The sequence below is a fragment of the Canis lupus genome, chromosome 33 (genome assembly GCF_048164855.1).
Source record: "Canis lupus baileyi chromosome 33, mCanLup2.hap1, whole genome shotgun sequence".
NCBI classification, from domain to species: domain Eukaryota; kingdom Metazoa; phylum Chordata; class Mammalia; order Carnivora; family Canidae; genus Canis; species Canis lupus.
In genome coordinates, this window is record NC_132870.1 from 23,633,696 (window position 1) to 23,650,626 (window position 16,931).

At 35.3% G+C, this 16,931-nt stretch overlaps 1 protein-coding gene and 1 long non-coding RNA gene across 9 annotated transcripts in view; one reads left to right on the forward strand and one right to left on the reverse strand.

Moving 5' to 3' along the window:
• Positions 1–16,931, forward strand: part of BANK1 (B cell scaffold protein with ankyrin repeats 1) — a 287,136-nt gene that overhangs the window by 233,786 nt on the left and 36,419 nt on the right. For 2 of the 5 annotated variants that reach the window (XM_072810740.1, XM_072810738.1), the window contains exons 8-10: positions 7,823–7,901; positions 11,561–11,860; positions 15,948–16,253. In XM_072810740.1, coding sequence (XP_072666841.1) covers positions 7,823–7,901; positions 11,561–11,860; positions 15,948–16,253 — 685 coding nt within the window. The remainder of the gene's footprint in view (positions 1–7,822; positions 7,902–11,560; positions 11,861–15,947; positions 16,254–16,931) is intronic. The other 3 variants (XM_072810741.1, XM_072810739.1, XM_072810742.1) reach the window with 2 other exon arrangements.
• The window catches only part of LOC140623956 (uncharacterized), a 135,072-nt gene continuing 132,966 nt past the window's right edge, over positions 14,826–16,931 (reverse strand). For 2 of the 4 annotated variants that reach the window (XR_012023525.1, XR_012023519.1), the window contains one exon: positions 14,826–14,953. This is a non-coding gene — a long non-coding RNA (uncharacterized lncRNA). The remainder of the gene's footprint in view (positions 14,954–16,931) is intronic. The other 2 variants (XR_012023518.1, XR_012023529.1) reach the window with 2 other exon arrangements.

Below are 16,931 nucleotides of genomic sequence, written 5' to 3' on the forward strand. Positions count from 1 at the left end.
TTTATACTTATTTTTCATTCAATTCTATCAGCCTGTTTCATAGTTAAAGGTCTTGTTGACTTAAACGTTTATTTGATCACCATACTGGTTTCTGTTTGTTCAAATTGGTAAACTTCTTAAATTCACAAAGAAATGAGAAGAATCACCACTTGATGGCCATATACCCATTCCAAATATATATTCAAATGTTACATGAAACGGTGCAAAGGATATCTAGGTTGTTGATATTATATCTTGACCTTGGAATCTGACCCCCCCCCCAGTTTCATAGAAAGATGTTTTTAATCAATGTTCTCATCTCTAAACAAGAGTTCTCTAGAGGGTACCAGATAGCCTTGAGCGGAACAGAAATTTACATAGTCATATTTGACACTTTCCTCCAGCTTTTGTCATCAAAGCTGTAAAAGATCTTGTTCATCTCATCTCCTTGATCCTTACAAATCTGCCTTCTTTATTAAATATAGAAATCCTTCACTAGTCCTCACTATCCTTCAAGTTGACTATTGAAATAGCCCCCTCTTCCTCTTACCGGCCATTATCAGAATTACTTGTGTAAAAGACAGGCAGGAACAAGTTATGCCCCATTTCTTGGGAAATAAATACATACTTAAGAACTTATAAAAGTTTATAAAGTAAAATCATAATGCACCACCAGGGATCCCTGGGTGGCGCAGCGGTTTGGCGCCTGCCTTTGGCCCAGGGCGCGATCCTGGAGACCCAGGATCGAGTCCCACGTCGGGCTCCCGGTGCATGGAGCCTGCTCCTCCCTCTGCCTGTGTCTCTGCCCCTCTCTCTCTCTCTCTGTGACTATCATAAATAAATAAAAATTAAAAAAAAAAAAACATAATGCACCACCATATCTTGACATTCAAATATATCCCTCTCTGAAACCTAATCAAACCAATTAGGAAGCATTCACCAGGTCTTCCTACTGTCTCAGTCATTCTTACCCATCAGTCAAGATTTGCTTCCTCTCTTTTTTTGCAGATTAAAACCATACTTATCTTCTAAGATTCAGCCTCATTACCACCTACCCTGAAATGTTCTCTGTTCTATCCGCCTGATGGAAATGATCACCTTATAGCCTCTTTCAAGTATATGTATATTTTAAATGTTCATTTCATTTTGTCTTACCTATACTCCTTTTCTTCTTCACAGTTATACAATACTTAAGATTTGGGATCATTAAATTTTCATATTTGTATACCCCACTCTGTCTAATACCATATTTTGTGCATGTATGCTCTGGATGTTATTACTTACGATCTTCGTAGCCCTTGCCTGCAGTAAAACACTTTCACTGACATCTCTAATTCATTTTTTGAAAACTTTTAAGCACAGTTGCCCTATGCAGATCATGGTTTTTGAAATCCTATTCATGTTGCTTTCCATTCTTCACTTCCATTTTAAGATTCTTCTAGTATGAATTCATCCAATTCTGTTATAATTCCCCTCACTAGGGTCACCAGTGACCTTGATTGAAAAATATCACTAGTGAAAAGGATTATAAAGGAAAGGAGGGAAAGAGAGTGGGAAAAAATTAGAGAGGGTGACAAAACACGAGAGACTCCTAACTCTGGAAAATGAACAAAGAGTAGTGGAAGGGGAGTGGGCAGGAGGATGGGGTAACTGGGTGACAGGTACTGAGATGGGCACTTGATGGGTTGAGCGCTGGGTGTTATACTATATGTTGGCAAATCGAACTTCAATAAAAAATAATCTAAAAATTTTTATTTTAATTTTTTAAAGACTTTTTTTATTATTTTTTTTTTATGGTAGTCACAGAGAGAGAGAGAGAGGCAGAGACACAGGCAGAAGGAGAAGCAGGCTCCATGCACCGGGAGCCTGACGTGGGACTCAATCCCAGATCTCCAGGATCGCGCCCTGGGTCAAAGGCAGGCGCTAAACCGCTGTGCCACCCAGGGATCCCTCTAAAAATTTTTAAAAAGAAAAATATCACTAACTGTTTTAAGAGCTTTTCTTTTTCATTCTTGGTGAATAATTTAATATTGGGATTTACTTGAAACCCTGTCTTAGTCCATTCAGGTTGCCATAAGAAAAATTCCCAAAACTGGTGCTAATAAATAACATTTACTTCTCTCCATTCTAGAGACTGGGAATGCCCAGAATATGGTCCCAGCAGACTGAGTCTCTGGTGAAGGCATTGTTCTGAGTTTATAGATAGCCACCTTTCACTGTACCCCTATACAGCAGAAATAGTAAGAGATCACTGTAGGTTACTTTTATAATGCACTACTAATTCCATTCATGGGGGCCCTTTCTAATGACCTAATCACCTCCAAGAGGCCCCACCTCCTAATGCCATCACTTTGAGAGTTAGAATTTCAACATATGAATTTTGGAGTAGACACAAACATTCAATCTAAAACATTCTCTCTCATGATTTTTCTGATATCTCTCCCTCTGGGTTTTTCTCTTTGCTTTTATAACTGTTTATTCTAATATCCTTTGCTGCAGCCTACAATATATACATCAGAAAAGTTTGAAGCAAATGATATATCCAGGAATGATTATGATACAGGTGTAAATTAAAGACAATGAAGTGAATAAGATCACCTAGAAGAAATGCATTCTGTGACAAGAGGAGAGAGACAAGTATAGAACCCAAGAAAAGCCAATTTGTAAAAAGGATTGGACAGTGCAGACTATAGACCACATTTAAAAACAACTTTTCCTTGGAAAAATATTTAAATCATTACGTTTTTATTGTGACACATCGTTTTAGTATTGTATCAATATGTGAATAAGAGAATAAACTAGCTATCCACAGGTTTCTTTCAGATTTTGGATTCTATAATTTTAAATGAAGATAACTATTTTTTTATGTTTACAGTTTAAATCTTAACAAAAGAATAATTTCAAATTTTGTCATTCCCACTTAATGAAAGAAATGGCTAAAGTCAAACCAAGTTAATGGTCCAATAAGTGTGCAGATAACTCACAGATGAAGCCACAGCTGTGGTTGATTTGAAACAAACACTACCGAAATAGAGCAAGAGTATATTTACAGAGTCAGGTGCCAAACCTAAAGTTCAGAGCTGTTGGTAAAGCTGCATCACTGGCAGAGATTTAAAATCAAAAGCCTTTCTAAAAAAAATGGAACATATATCCTCAAGTTATTCTATCAAAAGTTTAGTTCATACTAAGGAAAATGTCCACTTTTTCCTTCTCACAGCTCATCTATTTTATTCTTCTTTATTCTTTTCCCAATCATGGGTGGGTTTCCTATTTAATTTTTACACTCAAGATTTCAATTCCTATTATACAAAGAAAACTTTCATAAAAAATCATGTGATTCTGCTTTTATGTCATATTCCGAGAAGTGTAAGGAGAAATACATTTTCTTAAAAGATGTAATGAAAGGGATGCCTGGGTGGCTCAGTAGTTGAGCATCTGCCTTTGGCTCAGGTCATGATCCTGGGATCTGGGGATCCAGTCCTGCATCAGGCTCCCTGCAGGCAATCTGCTTCTCCCTCTGCCTGTCTCTGCCTCTCTCTCTATGTCTCTCGTGAATAAATAAATAAAATCTTAAAAAAAAAAAAAAAAAAAAAGATGTAGGGCAGCCCCGGTGGCTCAGCGGTTTAGCGCCGCCTTCAACCCACAGCGTGATCCTGGAGACCGGGTCGAGTCCCACGTCGGGCTCCCTGCGTGGAGCCTGCTTCTCCCTCTGTCTGTGTCTTTGCCTCTGTGTATGTGTGTGTCTCTCTCACAAGTAAATAAATAAAATCTTTAAAAAAAAAAAGATGTAATGAGAGCTAAGATAATGTAGACTTACTATGCACCTTTGAAAAAATTGTCTCTGATATTATTATTGGTGGCTTTAGTAAAACATTGTTCATTATTCTTAACATTTAGGAAGCATAATCTTTATTACTTCCATTGGAATATTACTTCAGATTCTGTAGCTTAGTACATTCATTTGGGATAAAATATAAAATATTACGGGGCCAATTTGTTACCCTTCAAACATACATGTGTCTTCCAACTCTCATTCCACAGACTGCCATGTGCTTGACAGCTGGCAAAATCGTTTATAATCAACACTATGGAAAGTTGGGCAAGAGTTAAGCTACTTATAATATCTTCAGAATCTCATAACAAGATTTGGAAACCAACTGCCATGTGAAGATTGTTTTTATTCACTCTTTCAAAATCAAAAAATTATGATCAATTTGTACAGTGCTAGATGCCAAAGCCATGTGGAGCTTTATAAACCTCAGTCAACAAGAAGTTCTCTTTTTAGTTTATCTTTGATAATGAATGATTTTAATTTCATTAAACATTGTATGCTGCAAGGACTATCTGTGGGTTGGAATATTAAATTGAGCATATTCAGCTAATAGATTTTATTATTTAAGCTGGATTTTTCATTTAGAGAAGTAGGACTCAAGGCAAGCATCGAGATAATCCAATCTCCTCATACAGAAAAGCAAATGAGTAAAATTTTGCCCTGATTATCTGATTATTTCTTAATTCTCCATTTCAACTCTAAGGACTGGATTTATGTAGTGAAGTAAGTAAAATATTGTATTCTAATCATTTTATTATTTTGTCTTTATTTCCTATACAAAGATGATAGTTGTGAGAATGAAAGTTATCTCTCTTATTTTTAACTTATTTTCCCTAATTGCTAACAGAGTACTTAGCGCATATTAGGCCTGCATAAATATTTAACAAATGAGTGAAGTCAGACTCTAGCCTTAGGAAAAGGAACTTATTAAAGAATTATCTCTTTTTTCCTTTCTTATCTCTATTATCTTGTAAATTATCTAAGTATTTCTAATAACAAAACCACAAAAAAATGCCACACTTAAGAAAGTTTATATTCCAGCAGAACTTCTGGAGGCACACAGTTGATAATGAGTTAAATAATTATTGGTTTATTATTGAGGATTTACCCACCAAATTGACATAATCCCTGTGCTTATTAAATGCAGATCTATTTTTTGTAGGGTGAAGGAAAACCTAACATGTGCAGGTTACATTTATTGAGCACTTATTATGTAGTAGAGGTAATACGTGTTTTGCTTACATTATCCTAATTTAACCCTCTCAGCAATCTTATGGCATACATATTACTATTCACATTTGGCAGGATAGAATATTGAGATTTAGAGTTAAGTATCTTGCCCGATAACATGCAGCTAATAAATAATAGAGCTGTGATTTATCCTTAGATTGACTTCACCATCCATGCTCCGCCAACTGCACCACACAGCCAAGTACTAAAGTGATTACGTCAGAGTGCCATCACACTTGTCTTTGAAGCCACCATTGATTTCATTCAATAGTTATTAATATGTTACTAATCTAATATATTTTTGAAGATAAATCTGACTGTAAGTGTAAGGAACTCAAGTAAGAAACATTTGTTTTTTAGTTTAAATATTTCTAAAGATCCTCTCATTCCTGAAAAAACAATTAATCTCTGCCTAGCCAGATATACAAAATGTCAATTTTATGTAATATTTATGAAAGTGCTCAAATCTGTCAAACTTAGCTACTTTTTAAATTTGGGAAGCTTCTTCCTTCAATACATTTTTGGGCTTGCTTATTCATTTATTAATACAGATGTCATATAGCTTAAGTTATAACACAAAAATGATTCCATTAGATTGTAACCTCTGGGATCCCTGGGTGGCTCAGCGGTTTGGCGCCTGCCTTTGGCCCAGGGCGTGATCCTGGAGACCCGGGACCGAATCCCACATTGGGCTCCCGGTGCATGGAGCCTGCTTCTCCCTCTGCCTATGTCTCTGCCTCTCTCTCTCTCTCTCTCTCTGTGACTATCATAAATAAATAAATTAATTAAAAAAAAAGATTGTGACCTCTGTGCACACACATATACCCACACACTTACTCGTCTCTTTATTAATTCACACTGATTTTGAGTTCATAATGTCTAGCTTTGTGAATATATGGGACATTTTCACATAATTTCTGAAATCTTTGAAAACCATCCCTGTTATCCAACTAGCAAAAACTTCCTTGATATGATTTTAAGAGCATTATGGATTTTTTTAATGTATTCTTGATATATCTTATGAAACAAAGAGGTCAGGCTAATTGGAAACAAAGAATGGCTGTATTAAATAATGCATGTAACACCAAAGCATATAAATATCAATCAACATGTCAATCTCCCTGGTAAAATTATATGACTTTTCGTATTAGCATTTGATTGAGTCCACCAAGGGGAAAATATGACTTAAAAATAAAATGAGCTTCTGAATCAGGCTCACTAAAAAACAAACAAACAAACAAACAACAACAACAAAAAAAAACAAATAAAACTAAAGAGACTTTTATTTTCAGGATTCCACTATAAATCAAAGACCACATTGTTTCTCTGGATAGCATTAGTTTAAAAAGAAAAAGAAGGAAGGCAGGAAGAAAGGAAGAAAGAAAATAAATTCCTTTGGGGTCCCATTGGCCAAAGTGAGTGACCAACCAAATTGATGAAGTCACCATGATTCTAAATTTAATAATGCTTCAATATGGATGCTTCTAATTTTTAAAGAAACATTACTAATGCAGAGCAAATGGACTAATCATCTCAGTTTTTTTTTTTAAGGATTTTATATATTTATTCAGGAAATACACAGAGAGAAAGGCAGAGACATAGGCAGAAGGAGAAGCAGGCTCCAGGCAGGGAGCCTGATATGGGACTCGATCCCGAGACTGCGGATCATGCCTTGAGCCAGGGGCAGGTGCTCAACCGCTGAGCCACCCAGGGGTCCCTCATTTCAGTTTTAATAAAAACAAGAGCATAAGTCATTTGAATGATCACTTGCAGTTCATGGTAACCAAATGTGACAAATGTTAATGCAACCAATCTCCATCTCTTTCTCTAGATGTTTTTGCACAAATAGAGCTGTAATTACTATTAGTTACCTTTCTCTAGGAGCACAAATATGCTTCACTACCGTAGGCCCCATATCTCCTTCAGAGATTATAAATAAATACTAGCAATTCAGAGATAACAGGTTTCTGTCTTTTTCACCAATTCTCCGTTCTAAGTATAGTGGAACTGGTTTCAGAAAAACAAGCATAAATCCCCTTACTCTGTTTCTTTTGTCTTCTTTTTTTTTCTCAAAGATGGAAAATAAGCCACTTTTCAATTTCACTCTCACTGTATCATAATACTTGATGTAATTAAGAATGTCTTTTGAACTGATAAAAGATACAGAAATGTTAAAAAGAGAGCTCATGGTTTGTTCTTTTTGTTTTTGCTTTTTTAAAAGATTTTATTTATTTATTTATTTATTTATTTATTTATTTGAGAGAGAGAGAGAGAGAGATCAGAGCAGGGCAGAGGGAGGTGGAGAAGCAGACACCCCACTAAATAGGGAGCCCACTGCAGGGCTCCATCCTAGGATCCTAGGACCGTGACCTAAGCCAAAAGCAGACAACTGACTGAGCCATCCAGGCACCCCTGAATTCTCATGGCTTTTAAGAGACATAGTTGTGTTCAATTTTATTCAAGACTTACTTATTGCACCTAAATTTTATGACTGTTGTTTTGAATCTTAATGTAGTAGCAATAAATTTCATTTCAAAATTAATTTATTATTTATTATAAATGTTCTGTTGTCACAGTTATACTTTAATGTTTTGCGTCATTGAACACTTGTAGTTGGCACAAATATACTAGCTGAGATATGTTTTATAATCAAAGTATTTAAATATAAACTAAAGCAATTTCTTATTTCAACTGGTATTAACTTTCCATTTGGTTTATGTAGAGATGCACATATATTAAGATTAATGGATATTATTAAAAATAAGATTCATTTTTTTTCAGATCCCAGAAGTTAACAGAAATAATGGGCAAGAAAATGACTATGAAGGTGATATTACCTCATTATTTACGTATTCTCCCAGTAAGTGTTCTTGGGTGTTATGAACACATGTATATATGTAACAGCTATATTAAGGTACATGTAACTGATAAAGTAAGACTGAAGAGAGTATAGGAGACCATAGTGAGCTGGAAAGGCATTTAATTAGCTGAATGACTTTTCATTTATAATATAGTAAAGATGTTACTACATTGCCTTGCTAATCTAAATACTTCTACTAAGTTCAGTGTTAAGTAATCAAACACCAGTCTTTCCTACGCAGAGAGAATACACAAGTCAGGGTGATGCAAATATTCTGACTATTGACAACTCTGTTTTTTCAGTTTTTTTAAAAACAAAGTGACTTTGTTTTCAGACCTTAGTTCCCTCTGCTAGGAAATGAGAAACTTGGACTACAACTCTCTCGAAGGTCCTAACTGGCTATAATAGGATGTGATTCTGTATTCTAATGTATGAAGACTAATGCTGTCTTTCTGCACATATGTAACTCTACCCATTATGCCACTGGTATACACAGCTTGCTCAGCATCTTCACCAGCATGTCTGATAGACATTTCCCAGTCAACATTTCCAAATCCAAAACCACTAATATCTTGACCCTTTCAAACCTATACCACTTGCTGACTTTCCCATCTCAGTAAGTGAAGATTCTTTCCTTGTTTAACTCAATCCCAAAACCTGGGCATCTCCCTTGGCTTTTTTTACTTCCTCTCTCACCCCACATCCAATCTGTCAGATGATACTGTTGATTCTACCTTCACAGCATAGCCAGCATTCAGCTGTTCCTCACTCTTTCATTATTTATCCTGGTCTATGCTGCCGTCATCAGCTCTCCCCTAGATTATTGCAATAGCACCATGGCACTCAGTCAGGGTATTTCCCATTCACAACAGAGGATATTTGTCAATGAACAGAAGTTTTTTTTATAATCATGACTTGAGAAAGGAGGTTTACAACTGGCATTTAGTGGGTAGACACCAGAAGTTCTGCTTAAATATCCTACGATGCACAGGACATACCCCACACGATGCACGATTATTTGATCCAAAATGTCAGCAGTACTACTATTAAGAAACTGTGGGGCACCTGGGTGATGTGATTGAGTGTCTGCCTTAAACTCAGATCGTGATCCCCTGGTCCTGGGATTGAGTCCCGCATCAAGATCCCTGCTTCTCCCTCTGCCTATGTCTCTGCCTCTTTCTGTGTGTCTCTCATGAATAAATAAATAAAATCTTAAAAATAAAAAGAGAAGAAGAAAGAAAGAAAAGAAAGAAGAAAGAAAAAGAAAGAAAGAAGAAAGAAAGAAAGAAAGAAAGAAAGAAAGAAAGAAGAAAGAAAGAAAGAAAGAAAGAAAGAAAGAAAGAAAGAAAGAAAGAAAGAAAGAAAACTGTGTTAGCTTCCACATTTGCCACTCCTAATACTCTGCTTCATGAAGAAACTAATCACTTTTCTGTTCCAAATTTCCCAATACCTTCCCTTCATATCTATCCTTCTCATCATCTAAAAAGCCCGACATAACTTTTTCATCCCATCTCTGAACCACTCTCTTGTTTGTTCACAGCACAGTAACATCTCACATATCAAGCATGCTCTTGCCTCAGGACATTGCCCTTTTACCAATGCACAATTGATATTCAGCTAACCATTTTTGACCACTGGTTTCTCACACGGTAGGCAAATTGACCGCAAATCAAATAAAATTCAATACAATGTCTAACTAGCATACTGTGGCAAATCAGTAAACACCTTCAGAAGTTATGCCATAACACCAAATAGTGCTAAATATTAGAGTAAGAATTAATGTACTGATTTTTAAAGTCATAAATTTTATTCTCATTTTTAATAATAAAATTGATGATAAAGGCTATCATTGATAATGACCATTTATTTATTATGACATTTAAATCCTCAGAAGGACTGCCTATAAAGAGAAAAATGTTATTTCAATTATTTATAGAGAGCAACCTCATTTCCATAGATCATGGGACCTGGAATTTGTCTGGTATATGGAATTCTGTGTGACTGGACTCTCAGGCCTCAGGCTCTTTACTATCCCAGGGATGGGGGTGAAGCATAGCCACCTTAGTTGGCAGATTTCCATTAGTATCACCATCACTGTGAAGTTTGCTAAAATTCACTGAGCCACCACATCCAACTCTCCAGGGCTGTATTCTAGGTCTGGACATGTTTGGCAAGGAGCAAGGAGGTTCTGTTGTTTAAGATGTAAACACTGAATACATAAACATAGGTGGCTACAAGTGATTTCCTATAGCATGAGTGTAATTCTAAGTTGATGATCAATTTGACAGAAATAGTGAAATTCCTTTACTATCCTGAGCAATAAATCCTTTTCAGCCACTACATCATCTATTCCATCAGCATTTCTAGAGACTACTTTATTTCAAGCTCAGTGTTTCACATTAAAGGTAGAAAGATGAATGAGATCTGTGCAAGAGCTCTCATTCTGTTGGTTGTTCTGCTCAGGCTGCTAATTAAAGAATCTTGGTCTGCAGTTCTAGTACTGAAACTCAATATCTTTCTTCTCACATGAAAGGAAAGAACAATAAAAAATTAAATTCCATGTAGAAATATGGGTACCATCATAGGCACAATATTTCCTCATGACTAATTTTTTCTCATAACTGAAAAGTTTCTACAGAGTAACTCTTTATTGGTTAAAAAAAAAAAAAGAAGGTACTTTTTCTCCATAGTCTGCCAGTTGGCTTCTTTAACTATATTTCAGCTTAGCAACACTTCAAAACAATAATCATCTGCTTGTCTATTGCACTGACAATGACAACAATTCACATATTCCCTCCAATATAGGGATTCCAAGTTCATCTTAAAATTTTGTGAATCTTTTCTTAAAGCAGACTTTTCATACAGAAAATTTAAACAAAAAAAATTGTAAGACTTAAAGTTATTGCATTATAATATATTTTTTCAATTCTTCCTACTAAAATGTATTTATTATGTACACTATAAAAACAAAAGATGTAATCATGATTCTTAAGATGGAGGGAACTTGTATTATTTGGTTAAGTTTCAGAATTGGATATATTTTATAGGTGACTGAACTGAGTCTTAGAAAGATTCACCTACTGTTGGTGATTTGGATGCCTTCTCCACCAAAAAATATTAACACTTCCCTCAAGTAATATCTTCAAGAATTAAGATACAATCTGGTGATAATTATAATTGGGGATATAAATGGTGATAATTATATTATATTAAAATAATAACTAAGATCACAGATTCACTTTTGTTGCATTATTTACAAGCAAGTCAAGGTTTATTTTATTCTTTGTATTTACCTTTTCCATAGCTTACTTATTACTTGTTAGGTCAGTTATACTGTATTCTGATAAAAAAGGAATAATACAGACATATGTATGAATCTGCTCAAACAATAACCCTAGAGAATCAAAATGTTATTGTATGTATGAGTGAGTCATTATAGAAAGGTAGAAAGATATAATGAAGCTTTAACTGTTCATTTGGTAAATATTTTAAAAGCCCAAGAATGACTATTCACTAAAATTATGCATTTGTCAGCTCTCCACCATATCAGATCATAAAAGTTTTATTAGCAGTACTACCACTTCTGTACGAAATTAGAAAATACAAAATGCCTCCAGATGGTGTGTTTAAATGAAATCTACTATGTTCATCCTAAACAGCCATACAGAACCCAGCATTTCATCACGAAAGCAGGCAGACATACAGGCAACGTGCAGAAGGAGCTGAGGCAGATGAATTGGCAGAAGAAAACCAGAATGAATCAGGCACAGAGACTGAGCACAGCTTAGCAGAGGCTGGCAGTGGAAGTTCTGTAAACCAGTACGATGATGACTTGTATGTGTTCATTCCTGGAGACAATCCAGAACATAATTCACAAGAGCCACTCATGAGCAACAGACCACCTCTCCCCCCGCCACGACCTGTAGCTGCTGCCTTCCAACCTCACTGCACATTACAGGGTAAGTTTAAGGTTTAAAACAACAACACGAGTCTGACGGGCTTCCATAGTGTATAGTGCAGTGACAAATCTGTTACAGGGAAGACCAACTTTCAAAAACCAAGAGCAACTTTCCTACTATTCCTTAACTAAGGCCTCAGAAATCAAGCAAGAGATACCTGACACTAATTCACACTCCCTCCTCTCCTTCCCTATCTCTCTCTCTATCTCTTTCTTTCTTTTTTTCTCCCTCCCTTCACTCTCTCTCTCTCTCCACCTTTCTGCCTCCCTTTCTTCTAGAACAGTCTACATTACAAAGCTTTAAAGAGGTAAAACAATAAAGCTTGGAAGGAGTTTGTAGTGCTCCACATAAAATGAGCCTCAAACATCATGTGGAAAAGTAAATGACAACTTTCCTTTTAAAAAGTACTCCTAGTCGTCTGGCAAAAGGAAAAGGCTAATGTTTTACAGATTTGAAAATGACCTTGGGCACTTTACTAAACTGGTAGCAACAGGGGAAGCAAGTGGTAAAGGGCTTATTGCACACTGCCTTGAGACCAAAGTCTAAGGACACTCAACAATATATTGCTAAAATGGGAGAACAGTTAAATGGCTATGATCACATTTGTTCCCAAATGCAAGAATTACAAATGTGATGGGGAGATGGGTGGTGCAGTTACCTTCAAGAGGACCTTCCATATTGGGCTTATCTGGCTGGAGTGTTCAACAGCCTGACAGACTTCCAGCTCCAGGTTTACCCTTACAGTCACTAATTATCATCCACTTTATTGATCACTATTTTATACACACTTTCCACATTCAAAAAGTGCTCTTACAATGAAACTTTAATGAGAAAGATGAAAGAAATATCTATTATTAAGATTCCATTTGTCATTATACTTCACAGCTGTTGAGTCCTAGAGGGCTATAAAGTGTATAAATATGTTCAAAAAAGTGAATTTTGAAAAACAAAACAAAACAAAAGCAAAAACAAAAAAATGAATTTTGAAGCCCTGAAAGTCAGCATTTGCATCATTGAAGGTCTTATTTCTATAAAGGTTCAAGTTGATGAACATAATAAACCTTTTACTAAGGTTATACACTGTATTTAGAGATGAAAAATCCTTCTTACTGGAAAGTATGGAAAACCTAATGGGTACTGCTCTGATTCTTTCACCCATTCAACAAATATCTATCGATTACCTACTATGTGCCAAGCTCTTATAGTCCATTGTGATAGATGAGTGAAGTAGGTTAATCAATACTGGGGGTGGAGAGAGAAACATAGATAAGCAGTACACTGACAATAAAATTCTGATATATTTTCTCACTTTTTTTACAGAGGGAATAATTTTATATAAGTATTAAAATAAAGTGTTAAGAAGGCAAAGTTGTCTTTTATCTGGCTAAATTTCTTAAAGGAGCTAATAATGAATCATATTTTCCCTAATGTAAATTCTTGTATATAGTATGTTGGTTAGGAGGTCTAAAACTACTCTGTAGAGAGCATTCACCAGATATCTAAAACCAGAATTGTAATGTTTGCTAATATATCTTCTGAAAAATACCAAATACAAAAAGCAAAATAAAACAAAAATCCCCACTTTTTATTTTAAAACTTTACTTTTACATTTTCTATGCAGTGTTACTTTTAATCTCATCTTTTCATAAGGGCTAATATTGCAAGTATTATAAATGGATAATAAAATGTCAGTATTTTTTCTTAAAATTGTTTGATTAAGGTCTTTGAAAGTAAGACTAGAAGCTACCACTGTTTTGCTTTGTTTTGCCAGAGAATTTGTATGGCTTCTTAGACTTTAGTGATACCTTCAGAATTGTCTTCTAGGACTAGTTTCCATGTACCCTCAAATTACCAAAAAAGAGAGGTAACTTCCTCACGTCCTGAGCATCAGATTCCCCCTAATGGATTTATGGGCATAGTCACTGGAGAAAACAATAATATAAAACACTATAGAAAACTTTTTAGTTTATAAAGAACACATTGTCCATTTTTATCTTCACCACACATTTGCAAGGCAACAATCACTAACATCCCTCCCTTGACTCAGACCCAAAACCACAGACCCTGTAATTAGAATGTATCAAATACTTCTGTAAACAGGCTTCCTCAGCTTTTAAGATTCTTCCTTTTATTACACGTCTTACTCTGTTTTTTTTTTCTTCAAAAATTAGAATGATAGGAGTGATTTAGTTTTATCTTTATTTGCTAATGTACAACTTGAATTAAGAATGCTCAGACCCCACTCTGAGGTGAAAAGTAGAATCTGATACATTGGGAAATAGAAAAGTAAAATGTGTTATTTCTGGGGCAAGCCCAACTTTAGAAGGAGTTGGGAAGGAAGGTGGGTGGAGAAACAAAGGGAGTTAACAGCTCAGGAAATGGGTTGATAAAAGTAAGATAGTTGACACATTCCGCTAAAAATGAAACACTGTAAAAATGTTTCCCACACACTTAATCTGGTTTCACCTGTTACGCTGTCAGTGAAACAGAAGTCATGAAGTCAAAATCTCAGTACCATATTACTCACAGGGAGAGAGGCAAGTCGTGCTGATTTGAAAGTTAGTGCTAAGCATTTAGGCATTAGTACTTCTTGGCTTAAACTAACTGAAACAATCAGATCTAAGACTCTATTGGGGGAGGATCTTGGCCTCTCCTCATGAGCCTACCCAAAACCATTGCTGACCTACTTAAGATAATATACTTTTATTCCACTCTACAGCTTGTCTTCTTAGTTTCTACATTTTTCCACTGAAATACCCATAAGTAACCTAAAATTTTTTGGTCAGATTATCACCAAAGAGGAAGGAGAATAGTTCTCCCTCATTTCGTGTGCATGAATTTCTCAGAACAACCAAGAAAGGCAAGGATTTTTCACTCGATAACTGAAATTCTTTCCATTTTATTGTTTTCATTAATGCTTTAAGTAAAACATCTGTCAAAGGTCTATTTTTTAAAATATTTTATTTATTTTAGAGAAACAGAGAGAGAAAGAGCATGGGTGGGGAGGGGCAGAGGAAAGAGAGTCTCAGTCCAACTCCATGCTGATTGCAGAGGCCAAAGTAGGTCTTGGTCCCACGACCATGAGATTCCAACCTGAGCCAAAAACAAGAGTCAGATACTTAACCAACTTTGTACTCAGACATCCCAGAAGTCTAATTTTTAATAAAATTCTCATTACTGTGTTAGAGAGCTATCAAAAAAATTTCCAACTTATTCATTAACCAAAGTAGGTGATACCTTAGTCTCCTAAATACTACTAAAATATTTTAATACATTATTTTAAAAATATGCAAAGATTTTCCAAGTATTAAAACCATAAAATATTATTCTTTTCGTATGATTTAATCTTCAAGTCATTGATTATCCTTTCCATCTTGTCACAAACCCTACTTTCAGTGTTCTTTATCTAAGAATAAGGTTCATGCTGGCTTATAGAAATCAAGAGTTGCATTTTTGAAGCTCAGTTTGTCAAGCCACAGTGAGACTTAACTGTAAGAAACCAAGTAATGGAACATTTGGCTATTCCTCCTGTCATCTTCAGAGAAATTGAATGTTAGGCAAAATACCCAGTGCAAGCCCTTTTGAAAGGTAAAATGACTTCAAGTGAAAAAAAAAAAAAATTAGCATATTCTACTTGAAAAACAAGTTTTCAAAGCATTTGGAATTTGAGGCTTAGTTTTATCACTCAATTTTATGATACTAAATCCCTTATAAACTATGTGGCAAATACTTATATGCTTATTTATATGTTTTCCTAAAAGGTTGTGTTTTAAACAAACTTTATTAAGATTTTATTTTTAAGTAATTTCTACACCCAATGTGGGGCTCAGATTTACAGCCCTGAGATCAAGAGTCACATGCTCTACTGACTGAGTCAGCCAGGCACCCCAAACAAACTTTTTAAAACAAAGCTAACAATTAAAAATTGCAGGAGAATAGGTTAATAAATTATATGGTGTACTTTTCTTTTCTAAATTTATGAGACAATATGTAAATTATTTGGGGGGGAGTTTCAAGAAAACAATAGATGGACATGAACAATATTGCATATAATGGAAGAGTAACCACCATCTAAATATTTCATAAGCAGGGAAAATGGTAGAAGGCCAAATGGAAAGAGGTCAGAATTGCTGTGATCTTGGAGCAAGACAAGAAATAGGAGGTGAACCCAAAGAAGAAGAAAAGAAAGAAGATGAAAGGGAGCAGGAGAAGGAGGAAGATCCATACACATTTGCTGAGATTGAAGACAGTGAATATGATATGATACTAGCCAATATGAGCACAAAGAAAAAAATTGGGAGTCGATCTTTTATTATAAACAGACCTCCTGCCCCTACACCTCGACCCACAAATATCCCTCCAAAAGAAGAAACCACACCTTACATAGCTCAAGGTAATGTTTTTTGTTTTCTGTATGTGTGTGTACGTGTTTGGGGATCAGAGAAATTGTCCTCCTTTTAGTGGGGTCAAAAGCCCCAAAGATGAAAAATTCTTTTAAGGTCATAAGTGAGTTGTATTGGCTCATTTTTAATTTAGAAACGCAATAAATAAGGAAAATAAAAATAATGGGTAAGGTTCTGGTTTCTAATTCTTCGAAGGATAGTTTTGATAAATTATCCGAAGAACATGAAACCATGACTTGTGTGGAGAAATTCTATTTGGAACTTTTCCTATAATTCTATAAGAGGGAAGCTCAATTCCTATGAATAAATAGCAACACAGGAAAAGAGGTATTCCCCTTACTTTTTGCCCCAACTCTATTTTTTGCTCCTAATTCCACTTAAAACCTAAAAATCTCTGAGCACTAGAATCCCAGATATGCAATCCCAATTACTCTGATAATTGCACAGCACCCCAACAATTAAGATTCACTTCATCTGTCATTGAATTTCAACTTCATTTTAGACTCTAATTCTTCTTTCTCATTTTCTACTCAGTTGAACCTAAATAAAAAAAACTAACAAATCCCTGAGCTTTTTTATATCTATAGCCCCAGCAGGGTATATTTACACTATTGTTATTTTCTGGCACTCTTGTATACTCTGTTATGGTTTGATGTATTCCACAAGTC